General features: G+C 38.7%; 1 protein-coding gene across 2 annotated transcripts in view; it reads left to right on the top strand.

Moving 5' to 3' along the window:
• The window catches only part of Arf6 (ADP-ribosylation factor 6), a 101983-nt gene that overhangs the window by 43498 nt on the left and 39127 nt on the right, over positions 1–19358 (top strand). For both annotated transcript variants that reach the window (XM_090389019.1, XM_090389018.1), the window contains exon 2: positions 8809–8925. In XM_090389019.1, coding sequence (XP_090245145.1) covers positions 8844–8925 — 82 coding nt within the window. In that variant the 5' untranslated portion in view covers positions 8809–8843. The remainder of the gene's footprint in view (positions 1–8808; positions 8926–19358) is intronic.

Here is a 19358-nt window from a genome sequence, read left to right as displayed (position 1 = left end):
TGAGGGGCCCATCAAGCTGTCAGCTGCCCACATCAATGCCAGAGCTTGCACTTGAACATCATGCAACAAAGCGGCAACCCCCAAGGCAGAATGCACTGTTCCCACAGGAACTAGTTGTTGGTGACTATTGTCAGGGAAACAGGGAACATATTGTACAAAAAGGATAGGTGGAACAGTACCAGGGTAGCAGGGTACCGTTCTGCTTCACTTGCACAGCTTGAGAAGAGGCTGTCAAGTGAGGCAGAGTCATATGAAATTAGTGATTTTGAATTTATAGATAACTGTTTTTCTAATGAACTTTTGAGCATAACAACAGTTAAAGCTCTCAGAGTTGATGGCATTTACCCAGTAATTTCACTTGCTCAATATGCTCCCGCTTGGGAGTGTATTGAACCAATGAAATTAATTATGAAGGCATCTTTGTACTCCGTAGAGATTCCTTTAGATTGGAGAATTGCAAATGTATCACCAATGTATATAGGCAGTTCTAAGAGCGAAGGTGGTAACTAGACTGGTTAGTCTGACTTCAGTGGTAGGGAAAATCTTAGAAGCAATGATTAAGAGTGTATTCCAGGGACATATAGATGGATATGGCATTCTGAATAACACACATGGTTTGTTTGTTAAGGGAAATGTTTAACTAACTTAGTAAGCTATTTTGACACAGTTACATCATTAGCAGGATGCACAGAATGATTTCTACATAGTTTATTTAGATTTTAGCAAGTCCTTCATAAGAGGTTATTGTATAAGCTAGAACATGTTGAGATTACTGGAAAAATTCTGATATGGATTGCTGTGTGGTTACAGGACAGAAGGCAGAGGGTTTTGATTAATTCTTCAGGGATATTCTTCAGTTTGGTGTAAAGTCAGAAGTGTGGTCTCCCAAGGATAAGTTCTTGGACCACTTGTTTCTAGCTTTCATAAACAACATTGACGATGGGATAGAAGGCTTGATGTCAAAATTTGCAGATGACATAAAGGTTTGTAGCATAGTTAATGATCATACCAAGTAGAACTTCTTCAAGATGGCTTGAACAGGCAGCAAGAATGATGAGAAAACTGGCAGCTATGTTTTGATGTAGCCAAATGCAAAGTCTTACACTTGGGGAACAGCAACCCCAAAATAAATTATACGCTTGGTGGGGTTGAATTAAAAACAGTAGAGGAAGAAAGAGATCTGGGAGTTTATAATACAGGCAGAAAGGAAAGCTGGTGGTGTCCTTTCATTGAATTATAAAAAAAATATCCTGTAGAGAGATGAAGGTCCTGCTGTATAAGGCAGTGGTTTTCAACTGGGTTTATAAGTTATTTTATTTTATTTATTTTTTTTTTTCATTATGAAAAGGTGTACAGCATCTATTGTACCGTATTTTTTTAATTTTGTGGTGATTTATAATTGATCTTTATTTAGTACCTCTATTAAAGAATAAAATTATTATATAGGTATATATTAAAAGGTCGAAAACCACTGTGTTAGATATATCTTTTGGCCTAGGGGTGCCATGAAAAAATTACTGGGACACTAAGAGCACCATGAACCGAGAAAGTTTAGGCACCTCTGGTATAAGGCAGTTCTAAGATCACATTTGGAATACTGTGTTAAAGTATGGAGACCTCATCTGAAAAAATTGCTTAACAAGTACAGGTCACTGTTGAAAAAAAGCCGTGAATTAGGGTGAATTCTGCCCAGACATAATAGGAGGGAGTATATGATGAGAGCCCTGTCGATCAATTCGGCCCTGGAAAGATTGTGCAAGGCTCAAGGGGTAGAATTTTTTTCAGCTGGTCTGTACTTGTTAACAGAAGGGACTGCTTCTACAGGGATGGGATACACTTAAATAGAAAGGGTGCAAGAATGTTTGCTGTGCTATCGAGTCAGTGTTAGATGGGTTGGAAAACTGCTAGCTTGGGGAGATACAAGGACTAATAGATTAACAGTAGCCGCTGGTAGAAGTGATTCTTGCACTGCCTCTATTGGAATGAGCAGAAGCCTGGAAAACAAGGTGCAGGATATTTCAGAGACTGCTGGGAGTCATTGCGGTACAAGTAAACACATGGGATGTGGTAGGATAGCTAAGAATAGGAACAGGTGCATGTATACTTGTGTGTACACCAATGCTAGGAGTTTGTAAATAAATTTGATGAATTTGAGGGATTGCTCAAAACGTCAAAGGCAGATATTGTTGGGATATCAGAGACATGGTGTCACACAGATATAAGGAATGCAGAACTGGAATTTGGGGAGTACAACATCTACAGAAAGGATAGACAGGATAGGAAGGGAGGAGGGGTTATGCTATTAGTTAAGAAACACATAAAATCCAAGGAAGTGAAGCCAGTCGACATCGCTGGACAGTGCAGTGTCGAGTCAGTTTGGTGTGACATAAGCACTGGGAGATCAAAATTGAGAGTAGCAGTGTGCTATAGGCCTAATGACTCTGATGACTATAATAAGAAACTATACAAGGAAATAGAGTGGGCCAGTAAATCAGAGTCTTATAATGGGAGATTTTAATTTCCCAGATATTGACTGGAATTTGTGGGTTGGTCACTCACACACTAACAAGGCTTTTGTGGATTTATTGGATGATTGTTTTCTACATCAGCATGTTCGGGAGGCAGCTAGAGGGGGGTAATACTCTTGATTTGATTATCGGTAGTGATTCTTCATGCGTTAAGAATCTGCAGATAGAGGAACCACTAGGTGGCAGTGATCACTGTGTGCTAAGTGGGATTTACTCAGAGGTAACTACCATCAGGGGTAAAGGGAAGGGTTATTGCTTTTGTAAAGGCGACTACGATGGTCTGAGACAGTATTTAAATTCTATACAGTGGGACCAACTGATGATGTTACCAACAACAAATTCAAAATGGGAAGTATTCAAAGAACTTATCTTGGAAGCTACTAGGCTTTACATATCAACTAAGAAATATTGTTCAAGGTTTAGGCCTAAGTCGATGTCAAATGAACTAATGAGACATACGGCAAAGAAGAAAAATGCATGGGATACATACAAATTAACATGTGACACAGAAGCCTATGATAGATACAAGTTGATCTGTAACCAAGTTACAAAGGAGGTTAGGCCGGCAAAGACAGATTATGAGAAATCTTTGGGAAAGGATGCAAAGAAAAACAGAAAAGAGTTCTTTTCTTATGTAAACGCTAGAAGCAAGGGGATGAATCAGATTGGTCCACTTGATATCGATGGTTCAACTGTTGATGATCCTGCTCAGGTAGCTAACAAACTAAATGAATATTTTGCATCTACATTCACACATGAGGAGTTATTCAGCGAGGGGAATGCCAGAGGTGTATTCAACTCTGGCTGTAAGCTAGATAATCTTGTAATAACTGAGAGTAAAGTGGAGGAGAAATTGTTGAAGATAAACACAAGAAAGGCACCTGGGGTGGATGGGATCTATCCAGTTATATTAAAGGATGCAGCAAAGGAAGTAAGCAATCCCTTAGCCATAATTATGAGAGCTTACTTGGACTGAGGGGAGGTACCCATGGACTGGAGATGTGCAAATGTGACCCCAATTCACAAAGGAGGATCAAAGGCTGACACAAGTAATTATAGACCAGCAAGTTTAACTTCTGTTCCGAGAGAGAGAGAGAGAGAGAGAGAGAGAGAGAGAGAAGAGAGAGAGAGAGAGAGAGAGAGAGAGAGAGAGAGAGAGAGAGGAGAGAGAGAGAGAGAGAGCTTATCTGTGAAAAGATCTAAACCTCCCAAGGACTTACTATTTCATTTCACAAATATACGTGGTCTCAATGATGTCCATTTCCACTTGCAGTCTGCCAAACCCCATGTACTTTTTCTGACAGAATCTCAGTTATCGGTTGATTCATCTACTGCTCATCTCAGATGCCCAAATTATTCGCTGTATGATTCCTTTCGCCTCAAAGGTGGAACTTGTGCATATGTCCGTTCTGATATTCCCTGTCAGAGACTTGGCAATTTGGAATCTCCTCTCTTTGATCTTCTCTGGCTCAAAATCTCTCTACCTCATTGTGTCAAATTCATCTGTTGTCTCTACCGTTCTCCCAACTCCACTAATCACTTGGAGCTCTTTGATTTCCTCTCTTTGCAACTTGACTTTCTCCATGCCAACTTTCCTAACAGTGAAGTAATTTTTCTTGGTGATTTTAATGTTCACAACTCCAGCTGGCTTCCGTTTTCTAGTCACACAGACCCAGCAGGTCGAGATGCTGAGGCTTTTGCAATTACTAATGACCTAGCACAATTTTTCATTTACCTACAAGAATACCGGACAATCCTAATCATACAGCCAATACGCTTGATCTTTTTCTCACAAACAACCCTTCTAAGTACACGGTCGAAGTGAGAGGTCCTTTAGGCACTTCAGATTACAACTTGGTGATTGTCTCTTCTCCAGTGAAACCTTTATCTCATGGCTATTCCCAACCATGTGTTGTTTGGCATTAATGCAAAATGGGATGACCTGCGAGACTTCTTTTCTTCTTTTCCTTGGTCGGATTACTGTTTCAAAACTTCTGATGTCAATGTTTGCTTAGACCGTGTCAGTGAAATTATTCTTGCAGGAATGGAATCCCTTATCCCACACTCCACTTTAAAATCTCGCCCTTTATCTAAACCTTGGACTCAGGGGAGGTATTGTTTTTATTGGTTTTCCAATAAATGTGCTAAGGCTGTCCAAGAGAAGAATGATGCATATTGTAATTGGCTTGTTTCTAATTCTTCAGTTTCATTGCCTGCCTACACCAAAGCTCGCAACAGTTGTAAAGCAGTTATTAATCAGTCCAAACTAGAGTTTGAACAGGCTAAGAGTAGAAAACTTGCTTCTTGCCCTAATGGTAGCCGAGCATTCTGGTCTCTTGGCAAAGCTATTGGCCGCAACTTTTGCCCATCTTTGCTCCCACCTCTGTCCAAACCAGATGGTTCTGTTGCCACTTCAGCCAAGGATAAAGCTGACCTGCTAGCATCCCATTTTTCTTCCAGCTCATGTATTAATGATCTTGGTAAAACACCTCCCACCATTCCCAACAAGCTCCATTTAATGCCTCCTGTGGTCTTCCGTCAAAAGGATATCAGAAGGATTTTGATGAATCTTGATGCTAAGAAAGCTCCAGATCCTGATGGTATTTCTCCACTTGTTCTCAAAACTTGTGCTCCTGAACTTACTCCTATTTTTTGCTGCCTTTTTTCACTTTCTTATTCCAAAGGTGTTTTTCCTTCTGCTTGGAAATTTGCTCATATCCAGCCAGTTCCTAAAAAGGGTGACAAATCCCTCCCATCCAATTATCGTCCCATTGCATTTACTTCTACTCTTTCTAAAGTAATGGAGAAATCAATTAACCGCCAACTCTTAAACTACCTAGAAACCTTCCGTCTGATCACCAACGATCACCAGTATGGATTCCGTCAGTGTTGATCCACTGGAGATATTCTGGCTTATGTTACCCATTTATGGTCTAATTCAATGGAAAGGTTCGGTGAAACACAAGTAGTTGCTCTTGACATCTCAAAGGCTTTTGATCATGTTTGGCATAAAGGTCTTCTAAACAAGCTTCCATCTTATGGTTTGCCAACTGTTTTTAGTAATTGGTTATCCGGTTTTCTCTCTAATCGCTCACTGAGGGTGATGGTAGATGGCTCTCTGTCTTCTAACTTCTCCACTAATGCCGGTGTCCCCCAAGGTTCAGTTCTTTCCCCCACTCTTTTCCTCTTGTATATCAATGACCTTCTTCCATTGACTGGAAATCCTATCCATAGTTTTGCCGATGATAGCACATTGCATTCAACTTTCCATTTTGAGAAACCTTGTCCTGCTCAATCAGCTTCAACTTCTCGAAAATCTGCTACCAATTCCATAAATGCCGATCTTCAGGTAATTCTCTAGTGGGGCTAAGACAACTTAGTTGATTTCAACCCTTCTAAAACTCAGTCTTGTCTTATTTCTCGCAAAAAGGATTCTTCTGCTCCTATGCTTATCTTTAGTGACACTCCGATTTCTAGGCAAAATGATATATCTCTTTTGGGGATTACCCTGACTTCTAATCTCTCTTGGCACAAGCAGATTACAAATATTGCTTCCTCTGCATCTAAAAAACTTGGTTTTCTCTTTCGTTCTCGGCGTTACTTTTCTTCCAAACAGCTGCTCACTCTGTATAAATCGCAAATCTGCCCTGCCATGGAATATTGTTCCCACATCTGGGGTGGTGCCCCCAAAACCTCTCTCTCAGGATTCTTGATTCCATTCAGAAGAGGGCAGTTAGGTTAATTAATGATTCATCTCTAACAGAGTCTCTCCACTTGCTTTCTCATAGATGTACTGTTTCTGCTGCATGCCTCTTCTACAGATACTTCCATGGGCACTGTTCTTCTGAATTGGCTTCTATAATTCCTGCTCTCTCTTTCAAAACAGTCCAAACACATGCTCCCACTAGCCAACATCCATTTACTGTCCAACTTCAAACCCACAGAACCAACTTTTCATCTTCCTCATTTATTCATTCAACTGCCGTTTTCTGGAACAACCTTCCTTCATACGTACGTATTTCCTGAAAATTACAATCTACAGAAGTTCAATTCCAATGTCAAGAAATATCTTCTTTCGTCTTCTTAACCTCAAACCCAAGCACGGTACTAAGTACTATAGGTTCTAATACCTCTCGTGTTTGGAGTTCACATAAAAAAAAAAGAAAAAAAGGAAAATTAATGGAGGCACTGGTTAAAGAAGCACTGCAGGATCATCTAGACAAGACTTCAGTTATAGCTCGGACACAGCATGGTTTTGTTAAGGGGAAGTCTTTCCTGACCAATTTGATTGGATACTATGCAGTCACAAAAGAACTGGATGCAGGGAATAGCTTTGATATTATATACTTGGATCTTAGAAAGGCTTTTGATACTGTTGCACATGGAAGACTGCTGCACAAATTGGAGCAGTGTGGCATTGGAGGCAAATTGCTGCTATGGATAAAGTAGTAGTTGAGGGCGAGAAGACAGAGTGGTAATCAATGGACACTGCTCATCGTGGACTAATGTTATTAGTGGAGTCCCTCAGGGTTCAGTTTTGGGTCCATTATTGTTTTCTGTATTTATAAATAATATTGATGATGGTATATCAAGCTTAATGTCCAAGTTTGCAGACGATACAAAAGTTGGCAGGGTTGTTAAGGACACTACTGAAGCTATGCTGCTGCTGCAACAGGATCTGGAAAGGTTGAGCAGATGGGCTGAGAGGTGGCAAATGAAGTTTAACATTGACTTCTTGTCAATGTTAAACTTCATTTGGCCTCAACTGGACAGGTATTTCAAACAAATGGAGGGGTGAAGTGGAAGTTTTTTTTTTTTTTTTTTTTCCCTGGCTTATGCTGCATAAGCTTGCTTTCTTGCATCATATGCCTCTACTAATGCTAATGCTAAAAGACTGAGCTTCTTGAAATGGTCCAAATATCTACAACTAACATGGTGAGATCAGGAAAAGGACAACTGTGTGAGGAAAGACTCAGATCATATGGGCTTAGACAGCTTGGAAACCAGACATCTCATAGGTGACCTGATGAGGTTTATAAGGCTCTGATATGGGTTAGTAAAATGAATGAAGGTGGAATTTTCACTGTTATAAAGAATTTCAGAACTCAGAGGCATAAATTCAGATTACAGGGGGAAAAGGTTCAGACTAGATTTTAGAAAGTTTCCTTTTAGCCAGCAAGTCATTGATTGCTCAAACTGGTGGTTGCCTTCACAGGTAGTTGAGTCTGACAGTTTGAATAAATTCAAGGGTCAACTGGATAGTTACCTAATGTGAGAAGGAAAACAAATAACTTGTATTTCCTTATGTGCTCTCTCTTTTTTTTTTTTTTTTTTTTTTTTTTGGCCCGTGTAGCAAAACCCTGTGGCATCCTTGCACTGTATGGCTGTTACTATATCATTTAGAGAACCTCATGAACTGTCCTAGTAGACTCTTGGCACTGCTAAGAGAGTTTACAGTTCAATACGAAGCTCTAAGAGAGCTTCATATTGAACTGTAAACTCCTGAAACCTTTTCATTGTTATTTTAATGTGTCACTACCTAAGTGGTATGTTTTATCCTAAGTAGGAGTTGTCCAAATTCAAGACCTTGTATTTACTGATTGTTATACCTCGATTGTCATTTTTAGTCAATCTGTGTAATTTCTCTAGATCTTTTAGAAGTACTATATCCCAATTAGTCATTAACTATCCTGCTCACTCAAGTGTCTTTAGAAAATGACATTAAACCTACATCAGATCATCAGTGACCTTCCCTTCATAATTATTCCCTTTACTAAGTTCAGTTTCTGTTGTGTTTTTCACTTGTCATTCAGGTGCCTCTGTAGCCAGGTGGGCTACAGAGGAAGGCTACCTCTGAAGCAGTGCGTAGCACACGCTTCTTGATTAGACCGGGGTTCGAGCTCATCACCACCAAATACGGAGGATGCGGAAAGGTTAAGGGAATGACCACCGTACATTCCAGGAGTAATATGGCCTTAGTTGCTAATGCTCCTAAAAACCAAATAACAAACAAACTTGTCGTTCAAACCCTGAGCTGCCTGGATTCAAATCCCATCGGACTGGAAGAATTCTTAGTTCCTCAATTAGAATTATCTTTTCCATGTCACTGTGTGACTACAGTGACTACCAAGAAATTTATAATTTATTCTATAAAGGTACGATTATGTGTTTAATTTTATGAATTCAGTACATGGTTTTATTTTTTGAGGAAATATATTTAATTTAAAACTTTAGTGAAATTTTTCAACAGTTTATTAAAATATATGCATTTTTCTTATAGACAATACCTATTGAGTTGGGGAAAACTGCTCTAAAATGGGAAAACTACTATCAAAAATATTTGGCAATAAAGAAATGAGAATTCTTATGTTGGGACTAGATGCTGCAGGCAAAACAAGTATCCTTATGACTGAAGTATAAAATATTATTTTTGAGAACCTAATTTTTTTATGTGCTAGTATAGGGTTTGTGCAAATATTTGTATAGGACCTTTAGAGAGTATTATTTCATCACTTAATTCAAGCAGCAGACATTTAGCAAGTGTTTGATAGAGAACAGCAAACAATAGTCATTATGTATGATTGAATACAACTGATTGAATGAACTGCAGTTCCTGTCTTTACTATTGTTGTATTCAACTGCTGCAGTTCCTGTCTTTACTAAGACTAGAATTATAATAGTATATTTTCACTTTTTGTGTACAACTGTAACATAATTTGTAACACAACTCATTGGACCCCTTTTCTCTCAGTCAGGCAAAGCAAGTTAATCTTTATATGTTACCACAATTTGACTCAGAAGAAATAGGATGGCGATTTAGTAGAGACCTACATTTCATTCAGGACCACCTGGTGACAAAAAGTTTAAAATAGACATTTATTGAGTATTGTTTCTCCATATAGCACAAAAACACTTAGCTGAGCTCAAAAAGAAAACACGGCTGCCACTGTAGTCAGCACACACTCTGTCACTCTTTGCCAGTAAACAAATAAGAATTGTTATGTTGAATAGATTCTGCAGGTAAAACAAGTATCTGTACTGACTGAAGTATAAACTGTTATTTGTAACTTAATTCTTAGGTGCTAATTCTCAGCTCAGCCCTTGCAGTATTACAATTCCCAGCAAGCCCTATACAACCTCTCCAGTCTCTAAGTTACTGTGTATCTCAATAGGAAAGTTTGAATAAGACAGGAATTTTGGTCTGTGCCATAAGTAACCTGTTTGGTTTAATTTTTGCAAATAATCCTTGTTATTATAAACAAGTATTATGTCAAATATGTATTTAGGGTACACAGATTACATGCAAAGATTTCTCTACCACTGAGCTAGAGAAAGCTTTGCATTTATGCCACAGTGAGTATAAGCAGTTAGCAAATCACAGATGAATTATTGGTAACAACTCCCCACCCCCAAAGTCACTGAGTCATGCTGTAGAATAGCCTTTCTAGTGGAAACCAAAAGGAATAAAATTAAATGAAATTGTACAAAATATTCAAAGCACATATTATAATATGAAATACAGTGCAACTTCAGAATAACATGGGTGTTGAGGGACAACTCCATTATGGCCAAAAATAAAATTTACATTTTTTTTTTTAATATGAATATGCAGTGACTGAAAAATACAAATATTAAGCAATTTATTTTTTTTAACTTTACTGTTTTTATGCCAGCAGACACCAGGTGAATGTTTTAAATGTCAAATATAATATTACTGTAATATTTTAATGCCTTACCTTGATATAAAAATATTAAACAGCAATACTTCACAACCCTTTAAAAAAAATAACAGTTCAAAATTATCATTTTTTTTTTTAAAGTGATTCCTTGTTTCCTAATGGGATATTTTTTTTTTTTTTTTCTGTACTGTAAATTCATTTCCCTGTAAACATGTTTACAGGAAAATGAACTTACAGTATAGCCCTATAAACAGGCAAAAAAATGGCTCAAATACATAACACAGCCTAACACACATTTATATAGCATAAATAAAAATGATGCCACCTGGTCAGGAAGTTAAGTTTTAATTTCCATGAGATTTGTAAAGGATTGTGGTAACTACAACACACTACTCTTTTTACAGCATATTGTGCAATGCTCTAACGAGCATTGCATGGCAGACACCTATAGAAAGTTGAAGCATTCTAAATTATGATGTGGTGAATTTTTCATGTTACTGAACACGAAGAAAGATTATCTCCACTTGCTATCACAACCTAGCAAAGACTTGATAAAGCTATGTTTACATCTCTATACACATGAGATACTTGTATCAGCACCTGTATCGATGTAAGTCATGTAAATTGTACTCGTATATGAATCATGAACTTGTTTACATTTATACAAATACCAGTACAGATCTCTGACTAAAGCAAAAATATTCACCCTAAACACAAAGTATTAGAGCCTATAGTACTTGAATTTCTGTAGACTAATTTTCAGGAAATGTGTGAAGGAAGGTTGTTCCAGGTAGTTGAAGGGATAATTGAGGAAGAAGAAAAGTTGGTTCTGTGAATTTGAAGTTGGACAGTAGATAGATATTGACTGGATGCAACATGTGGTTGGACTGGTTTAGAAGAGAGGAGAGGGGATTACAGAAGCCAATTCAAAAAGAACACTGCCAATGGAAGTATCTATAGAAAAGGCACACAGCTGAACCAGAACCTCTATGAAACGGAGAATGGAGAGTTTATGTAACAGATGGATCATCAGTTAATCTGACTGCCCTCTTTTGAATAGAATCTGGAAGCCCGAAAGAGGTTTTATGGGCACCACACCAGATATGGGAACAGTATTCCAATGTAGGGTGGATTTGAGATTTATGCCAAATGAATAGTTGTTTAATAGAAAAGTAACACTGATCGTAAAACAGAAAACCCAGTTTTTTAGTGCAAAGGAAGCAGTATTTGTGATGTGTTTATGCCAACAGAGATTAGAAGTAAGAGTAATCCCCAATAGAGATATATGATCTTGAATAGAAATCAGTGTTGTCTAATATAAGACTCTGTGTTATTAAAAATTACCATTTTTCACGCAGGCATGTAAAATAATCATCAGTCTCACAGTGTAACTTTTTAACTTTAAAAGTATATATTTCTCCATTTAGCATTAGTAGAGGCATATGATGCAAGAAAGCAAGCTTCTACAGCAGCAGCCAAAAAAAAAAAAAAAAAAACCCACCCATTAACTCCAAATGTTCGTCTAGTTCTGCTTTGAAATTATTTAATCTGTCAACTTTTACGACAGATGGAAGTTTGTTACAGCAATCAACCACCCACTGGCTAAAGGCAAATTTCGGCACATCTATTCTACTACTGTCTTTCCTCAATTTGAATGTATGTCCCCTCAGGCGATTAATCTGGGCAAGAGGAAGAATCCCATCAGCATTGAATTTGCTCAAACCATTCAAGGCCTTATACACCTTAATTAGATCACCTTGCAGGTGCCTATTCTCCAGATACTGCAATTTGTAGAACTTAAGCCTTCCTTGGTAAGAGGACTCCTTCATTCCCCTCACCAATCTTGTTGCCCTTCTCTGTACTCATTCTAGCAACTCTATATCCTTCCTAAAATGAGGCCTCCACACCTGTATGCAGTACTCAAGGCAGAGCTTGACCATTGCCTTATACAAGAGGATAATCATCTCCTTATCCCTTTTAGAAAAATTCCTGTATATCATTGACAAGATACCATGAGCTACTCTTGCAAACTGTCTGCACTGATCAGAAAACTTCATATTTGACTGCTCAATTACCTCCCAAGTCCTCTTCATTTTCTACCACATAGTTGATAGGTTACTCTGGGGTTACTGCTAGCGATATGCAGTACTTTACATTTGTCAATGTTAAACTTCAATTTCCACCTCTCAGCCCATCTGCTTAACTTTTCTAGATCCTGTTGCAGTAGTGTTCTGCCATTAGTGTAATTAACAACCCTGCCAACCTTCATGTCATCTGCAAACTTAGACATTAAACCTAATATACCCTCATCAATATCATCAATAAATACTGAAAACAATAATGGACCCAACACTGAACTCTGAGGGACTCCACTAATAACATTAGTCCATGAAGAGCAGTGTCTATTGATTACCACTCTCTGTATTCTTCCATTCAACCAACCCTTTATACATAGCAGCAACTTGCCCTTAATGCCACACTACTTCAATTTGTACAGCAGTCTTCCATGTGCAACAGTATCAAAAGCCTTCCTACGATCCAAGTATATGATATCAAAATTATTTTTTGCATCCAGTTCCTTTGTGACCACATCATAGTATCCAATCAAATTGGTCAGACAAGACTTCCCCTTAGCAAACCCATGGTGTGTCCAAGCTATAACTGAAGTCTTGTTTAGATGATTCTGTGGTGTTTCTTTAACCAGTGCCTCCATTAATTTTCCTGGAACAGAAGTTCAGATGTTAAACTAACTGGTCTGTAATTACTTGATGATGTGGTTATTTGGTCACAAGGGTCACATGTCCCTTGTGAATTGGGATCAAATTTGCACATCTCCAGTCCATGAGTATTTCCCCCAAGTCCAAAGAAGCTCTCATAATTATGGCTAAGAGTTTGCTTACTTCCTTTGCTGCCTCCTTTAATATAACTGGATAGATTCCATCCACCCTAGATGCCTTTCTTATGTTTCTTTTTCAACAATTTCTGCTCCACTTAGCTCTCAGTTATTACAAAATCATTTAGCTCATTGCCAGAGTGTAATACGCATCTGGCATTCCCCTCCCTGATTAACTCCTCATGTGTAAATGTTGATGCACAATACTGATTCAGTTTGTTAGCTGCTTGAGCAGGATCATCAACAGTTTGGCCATCACTTGACAGTGATGGTTAATCTGATTCTCCCCTTCCTTCTAGAGTTTACATAAGTAAAGGACTTTTTTGCTGTTTTTCTTTGCATCCTTTTCAAAAGATTTCTCGTAATCTGTCTTTGCCTGCCTAATCTCCTTTTTTTTTCTTTTTCTTTTTTTTTTTTTTTTGTAGTTGTTGGCACATAGGCTTCTGTGGCCATAATGCACCTCCCAAGGTTTTTGCAGTACTTTGATCCAAGCCCTAGGCAAGAATCAAACCCTTTGGGTTGCCAGGCAGGTACTTTACCCACCCGGCTAGCCCGGCCGCCAATCTCCTTTGTGACTTGATTATAGACTGGTTTATATCTACTATAGGCTTTTGTGTCACCTGTTAATTTATATGTATCTCATTAATTTTTCTTCTCTGACACATGTCCCATTACATCATCTGACATCCGTTTAGGCCTAAACCTTTAACAATATTTCTTAGTTGGTAAGAAAAACCTAGTAGCTTCGAAGATTAATTCTTTGAATGCTTCCCATTTAGAATTTGCTGTTGGTAACATCATCAGTTGGTTCCACTGTAGAGAATTTCAAAACTGTCTCAGACCACCGTAGTCACCTTTACAAAAGCAAAAACCGTTCCCTTTTCTGCTGACAGTTGTGACAACTTTGAGTAACTTCCACATCAGTACACTGTGATCACTGCCACCTAGCACTTCCTTTATCTGCAGATTCTTAATGCATTACGAATCACTACTGAAAATCAGATCAATAGTGTTAACTTCCTCTGGTTGCCTCTCAAACATGCTGTTGTAGAAAACAGTCATCCAATAAATCCACAAAAGCCTTGTTAGTGTGTGAGTGACCAACCCACAAGTCCTAGTCAGTATCTGGGAAATTAAAACTCCCCATTTTAAGACATTCTGATATACTGGCCCACTTTATTTCTCTGTACAGTTGTTCATTATACTCATCAGAGTCATTAAGCCTATAACACACTCCTACTCTCTATTTTGCTTTCCCAGTGCTTATGTCACACTAAACTGACTCAACATTGCACTGTCCAGCCATGTCAACTGGCTGCACTTCAAGTTTAGAACAAGTTCTCGAGATATAATGGATTTCACATTAATTATATTAATCATAACAGTGACACAGAATAATGACTTCTTTATTTATATGGCATACTTTTGTTTTAAAATAAAATACATGTTTTGATGTAAAATGTCTTCACCAAATTTCGAATTTTAGTTTTTAATAAATTTTATTATCGAAAATTAATGACTTAATGCTCCTGTAGTGATTTAGAACAAGTTAAATTAACATTAGCATTAGTAGAGGCATTTGATGCAAGAAAGCAAGCTTATGCAGCATCAGCCAAAAAAAAAAAAAAAAAAAACCCCCACTTCCACTTCACCCCTCTGTTCGTTCAAAATATCTGTCCAGCTGAGCCTTAAACTTGTTTAGGCTATCAACCTCCACGACAAGGGATGGAAGTCTGTTCCACCAACCAACCACCCGCTGGCTAAAGGCAAATTTCCGCACGTCTATCCTACATCTGTCTTTCCTCAATTTGAATTTATGCCCTCTCAGGTGATTATTCTGAGCTAGAGGAAGAATCCCATCAGCATTGAGCATGCTCAAACCATTCAAGGCTTTATACACCTCTATCAGATCACCTCGCTGGTGCCTAGTCTCCAGACACTGTAATTTGCAAAACTTAAGCCTTTCTTCGTAAGAGCACCAATTTGTTCCATTCACTAATCTTGTTGCCCTTCTCTGTACTCGTTCCAGCAGCTCTACATCCTTCTTGAAATGAGGCCTCCAGACCTGTATACAGTACTCTAGGTGTGGCCTGACCATTGCCTTATACAAGGGAATAATCACCTCCTTATCCCTGCTGGAAAAATTCCTGTATATCATTGACAATACTCCATGAGCTACTCTTGCAGCCCGTCTGCACTGCTCAGAGAACTTCATATCTGCCTGCACAACCACCCTCAAGTCCCTTTCATTCTCTACCACTGTCAGTGTAGTACCACAGAGTTGATACGTTGCTCTGGGATTGCTGTTTCCCATGTGTAGTACTTTACATTTGTCAATGTTAAACTTCATTTGCCACCTCTCAGCCCATCTGCTCAGCCTTTCCAGATCCTGTTGCAGCAGCATAGTGTCAGTAGTGTCCTTGACAACCCTGCCAACCTTTGTATCGTCTGCAAACTTGGACATTAAGCTTGATATACCATCATCAATATCATTTATAAATACAGAAAACAATAATGGACCCAACACTGAACCCTGAGGGACTCCACTAATAACATTAGTCCACGATGAGCAGTGTCCATTGATTACCACTCTCTGTCTTCTCCCCCTCAACCACCCCTTTATCCATAGCAGCAATTTGCCTCCAATGTCACACTGCTCCAATTTGTGTAGCAGTCTTCCATGTGCAACAGTATCAAAAGCCTTTCTAAGATCCAAGTATATAATATCAAAGCTATTCCCTGCATCCAATTCTTTTGTGACTACATCATAGTATCCAATCAAATTGGCCAGGCAAGACTTCCCCTTAACAAAACCATGCTTTGTCCGAGCTATAACTGAAGTCTTGTCTAAATGATCCTACAGTGCTTCTTTAACCAGTGCCTCCATTAATTTTCCTGGAACAGAAGTTAAGCTCACAGGTCTATAATTACTTGTGTCAGTATTTGATCCTCCTTTGTGAATTGGGGTCACATTTGCACATCTCCAGTCTATGGGTACCTCCCCTGAGCCCAAGGAAGCTCTCGTAATTATGGATAAGGGTTTGCTTACTTCCTTTGCTGCCTCCTTTAATATAACTAGATAGATCCCATCCACCCCGGGTGCCTTTCTTGTGTTTATCTTCAACAATTTCTCCTCCACTTTACTCCCAGTTATTTCAAGATTCTGTAGCTTACTGCTAGAGTTGAATACACCTCTGGCATTCCCCTTGCTGAATAACTCCTCATGTGTGAATGTCGATGCAAAATATTCATTTAGTTTGTTAGCTACCTGAGCAGGATCATCAACAGTTGACCCATCAATATCAAGTGGACCAATCTGATTCATCCCCTTCCTTCTAGAGTTTACATAAGTAAAGAACTCTTTGCTGTTTTTCTTTGCATCCCTTGCCAAGGATTTCTCGTAATCTGCCTTCGCCTGCCTAACCTCCTTTGTAACTTGGTTGCATATCAACTTGTATCTATCATAGGCTTCTGTGTCACGTGTTAATTTGTAAGTATCCCATGCATTTTTCTTCTCTGCCATATGCCTCATTAATTCATCTGACATCCATTTAGGCCTAAACCTTGAACAATATTTCTTAGTTGGTATGTAAAGCCTAGTAGCTTCCAAGATAAGTTCTTTGAATGCTTCCCATTTTGAATTTGCTGTTGGTAACATCATCAGTTGGTCCCACTGTATAGAATTTAAATACTGTCTCAGTCCATCGTAGTCGCCTTTACGTATGCAATAACCCTTCCCTTTACCCCTAATGGTAGTTACCTCTTTGAGTAAATCCCACTTCAGCACACTGTGATCACTGCCACCTAGTGGTTCCTTTATCTGCAGATTCTTAATGCATGAAGAATCACTACTGATAATCAGATCAAGAGTATTACACCCTCTAGTTGCCTCCCGAACATGCTGATGTAGAAAACAATTATCCAGTAAATCCACAAAAGCCCTGCTAGTGTGTGAGTGACCAGCCCCCAAATTCCAGTCAATATCTGGGAAATTAAAATCTCCCATTATAAGACTCTCTGATTTACTGGCCCACTCTTATTTCCCTGTACAGTTTCTTATTATACTCATCAGAGTCATTAGGCCTATAGCACACTCCTACTCTCAATTTTGATCTCCCAATGCTTATGTTACACCAAACTGACTCAACACTGCACTGTCCAGCGATGTCGACTGGCTTCACTTTCTTGGTTTTTATGTGTTTCTTAACTAATAGCATAACCCCTCCCCCCCTTCCTATCCTGTCTATCCTTTCTGTAGACGTTGTACTCCCCAAATTCCAGTTCTGCATCCCTTATATCTGTGTGACACCACGTCTCTGATATCCCAACAATATCTGCCTTTGATGTTTTGAGCAATACCTCAAATTCATCAAATTTATTTACTAAACTCCTAGCATTGGTGTACACGCAAGTATACCTGCACCTGTTTCTGTTCTTAGCTACCCTAACACAACCCATGTGTTTACTTGTACCGCAGTGGGCCCCAGCAGTCTCTGAAATATCATGCATCTTGTTTTTCAGGCTTCTGCTCATTCTAATAGAAGCAGTGCAAGAATCTCTTTCACCTCTGCCAGTGGCTACTGTCAATCTATTGGTCTTTGTCTCCCCCCAAGCTAGCAGTTTTCCGACCCACCTAACACTGCCTCGATAGCATCAGCAAATATTCTTGCACCCTTTCTATTTAAGTGTATCCCATCCCTGTAGAAGCAATCTCTCCTGTTAACAAGTACAGTCCAGGCTGAAAAATATTCTACCCCTTGAGCCTTGCACAATCTTTCCACGGCCGAATTGATCGACAAGGCTCTCATCATATACTCCCTTCTGTCGTGTCTGGGCAGAATTGCAGACACTTTCAAATTCAACCCTAATTCTCGGCTTTTGTTCAACAGTGACCTGTACTTGTTAAGTAATTCTGCCGGTCTGCTACTCTTAATATCATTAGTGCCAGAGTTTTTCCTTAGATTTTGTGTGTTTCTTAACTAATAGCATATCCCCTCCTCTTTTCCTATCCTGGATATCCTTTCTGTACACATTGTACTCCCCAAATTCCATTTCTGCATTCCTTATATCTGTGTGACACAACATCTCTGATATCCCAACAATATCTGCCTTTGATGTCTTGACTAGCACTTCAAGCTCATCAAATTTATTAACTATACTCCTAGCATTAATGTACACGCAAGTATACATGCACCTGTTCTTAATCTTAGCTACCCTAACACAGCCCATGTATTTACTCATTCCACAATGACTCCCAGCAGTCTCTGAAATCCCTCACACCTTATTTTTCAGGCTGCTGGTCATTCCAGTAGAAGTTGTGCAAGAATCACTTTCACCTCTGGAAGCGGCTACTGTTAATCTATTATTCTGTGTATCCTCCCCAAGCTAGCAGTTTTCCAACCCACCTAACACTGCCTCAATATCATCAGCAAATATTCTTGCACCCTTTCTATTTAAGTGTATCCCATCCCTGTAGAAGCAGTCTCTCCTGTTAACATGCACAGGCCAGGCTGAGAAAAATTCTACCCTACAAGCCTTGCACAATCTCTCCAGGAAATTTCAAAATTTCTTTCAAATTGATTGATAAGGCTCTCATCATATACTCCCTCCTATTGTGTTTGGGCAGAATTGCAAACTTTTTCAAATTCAACCCTAACTCATGGCTTTATTTCAACATTGACCTGTACTTTTTAAGTAATTCCACCATTCTCCTACTCTTAATATCATTGGTGGCAATGTGTACATCACTATCACCTTTTGTATCCTTAAATTTAGTTAGAAACAGCCTTTTGTAACAGGTATCCCACAGGTTATGCAATTAACGCTTTCTTTTTTAATTCAAGGATGTACTTTTTTGGGGTACGAAAATGCAAAATTTCATACTACAGTATAATTATTGGGAAATTTAGCAAGACACATAATACTAATCAATTCACACTCACTTTGCATTATGTCGTTTGCATAATTGATTACATTTTTTAGTTATAATTACAACAAAAACAAATGTGACCTGGTAACTAAGACTTTACAGGACATTCTAGCTGCTGTGAGGTTCAATTTTAAATTCTTTCTTTTTGTAATCACAGTGGTCTGTATCTTGCCTTGATTTGACTTTTGAGAGACTTGACTTGTGTGCAACAATGGATATTTAGTACAAATGTTAAAACTATTGATAGCATTCTGTTACAGAATGAATCTTATTGATTGAAGGAATGCTATGAAGAATAGTAACCCAGCCATTCTATATCCAGTTTTCAT

The sequence above is a fragment of the Mastigoproctus giganteus genome, chromosome 14, assembly GCF_048544385.1.
Source record: "Mastigoproctus giganteus isolate SK-2022 chromosome 14, ASM4854438v1, whole genome shotgun sequence".
Taxonomy (NCBI): domain Eukaryota; kingdom Metazoa; phylum Arthropoda; class Arachnida; order Uropygi; family Thelyphonidae; genus Mastigoproctus; species Mastigoproctus giganteus.
The sequence above is the reverse complement of the archived record's forward strand: the minus strand, read 5'-3'. Positions and strand labels throughout refer to the sequence as shown.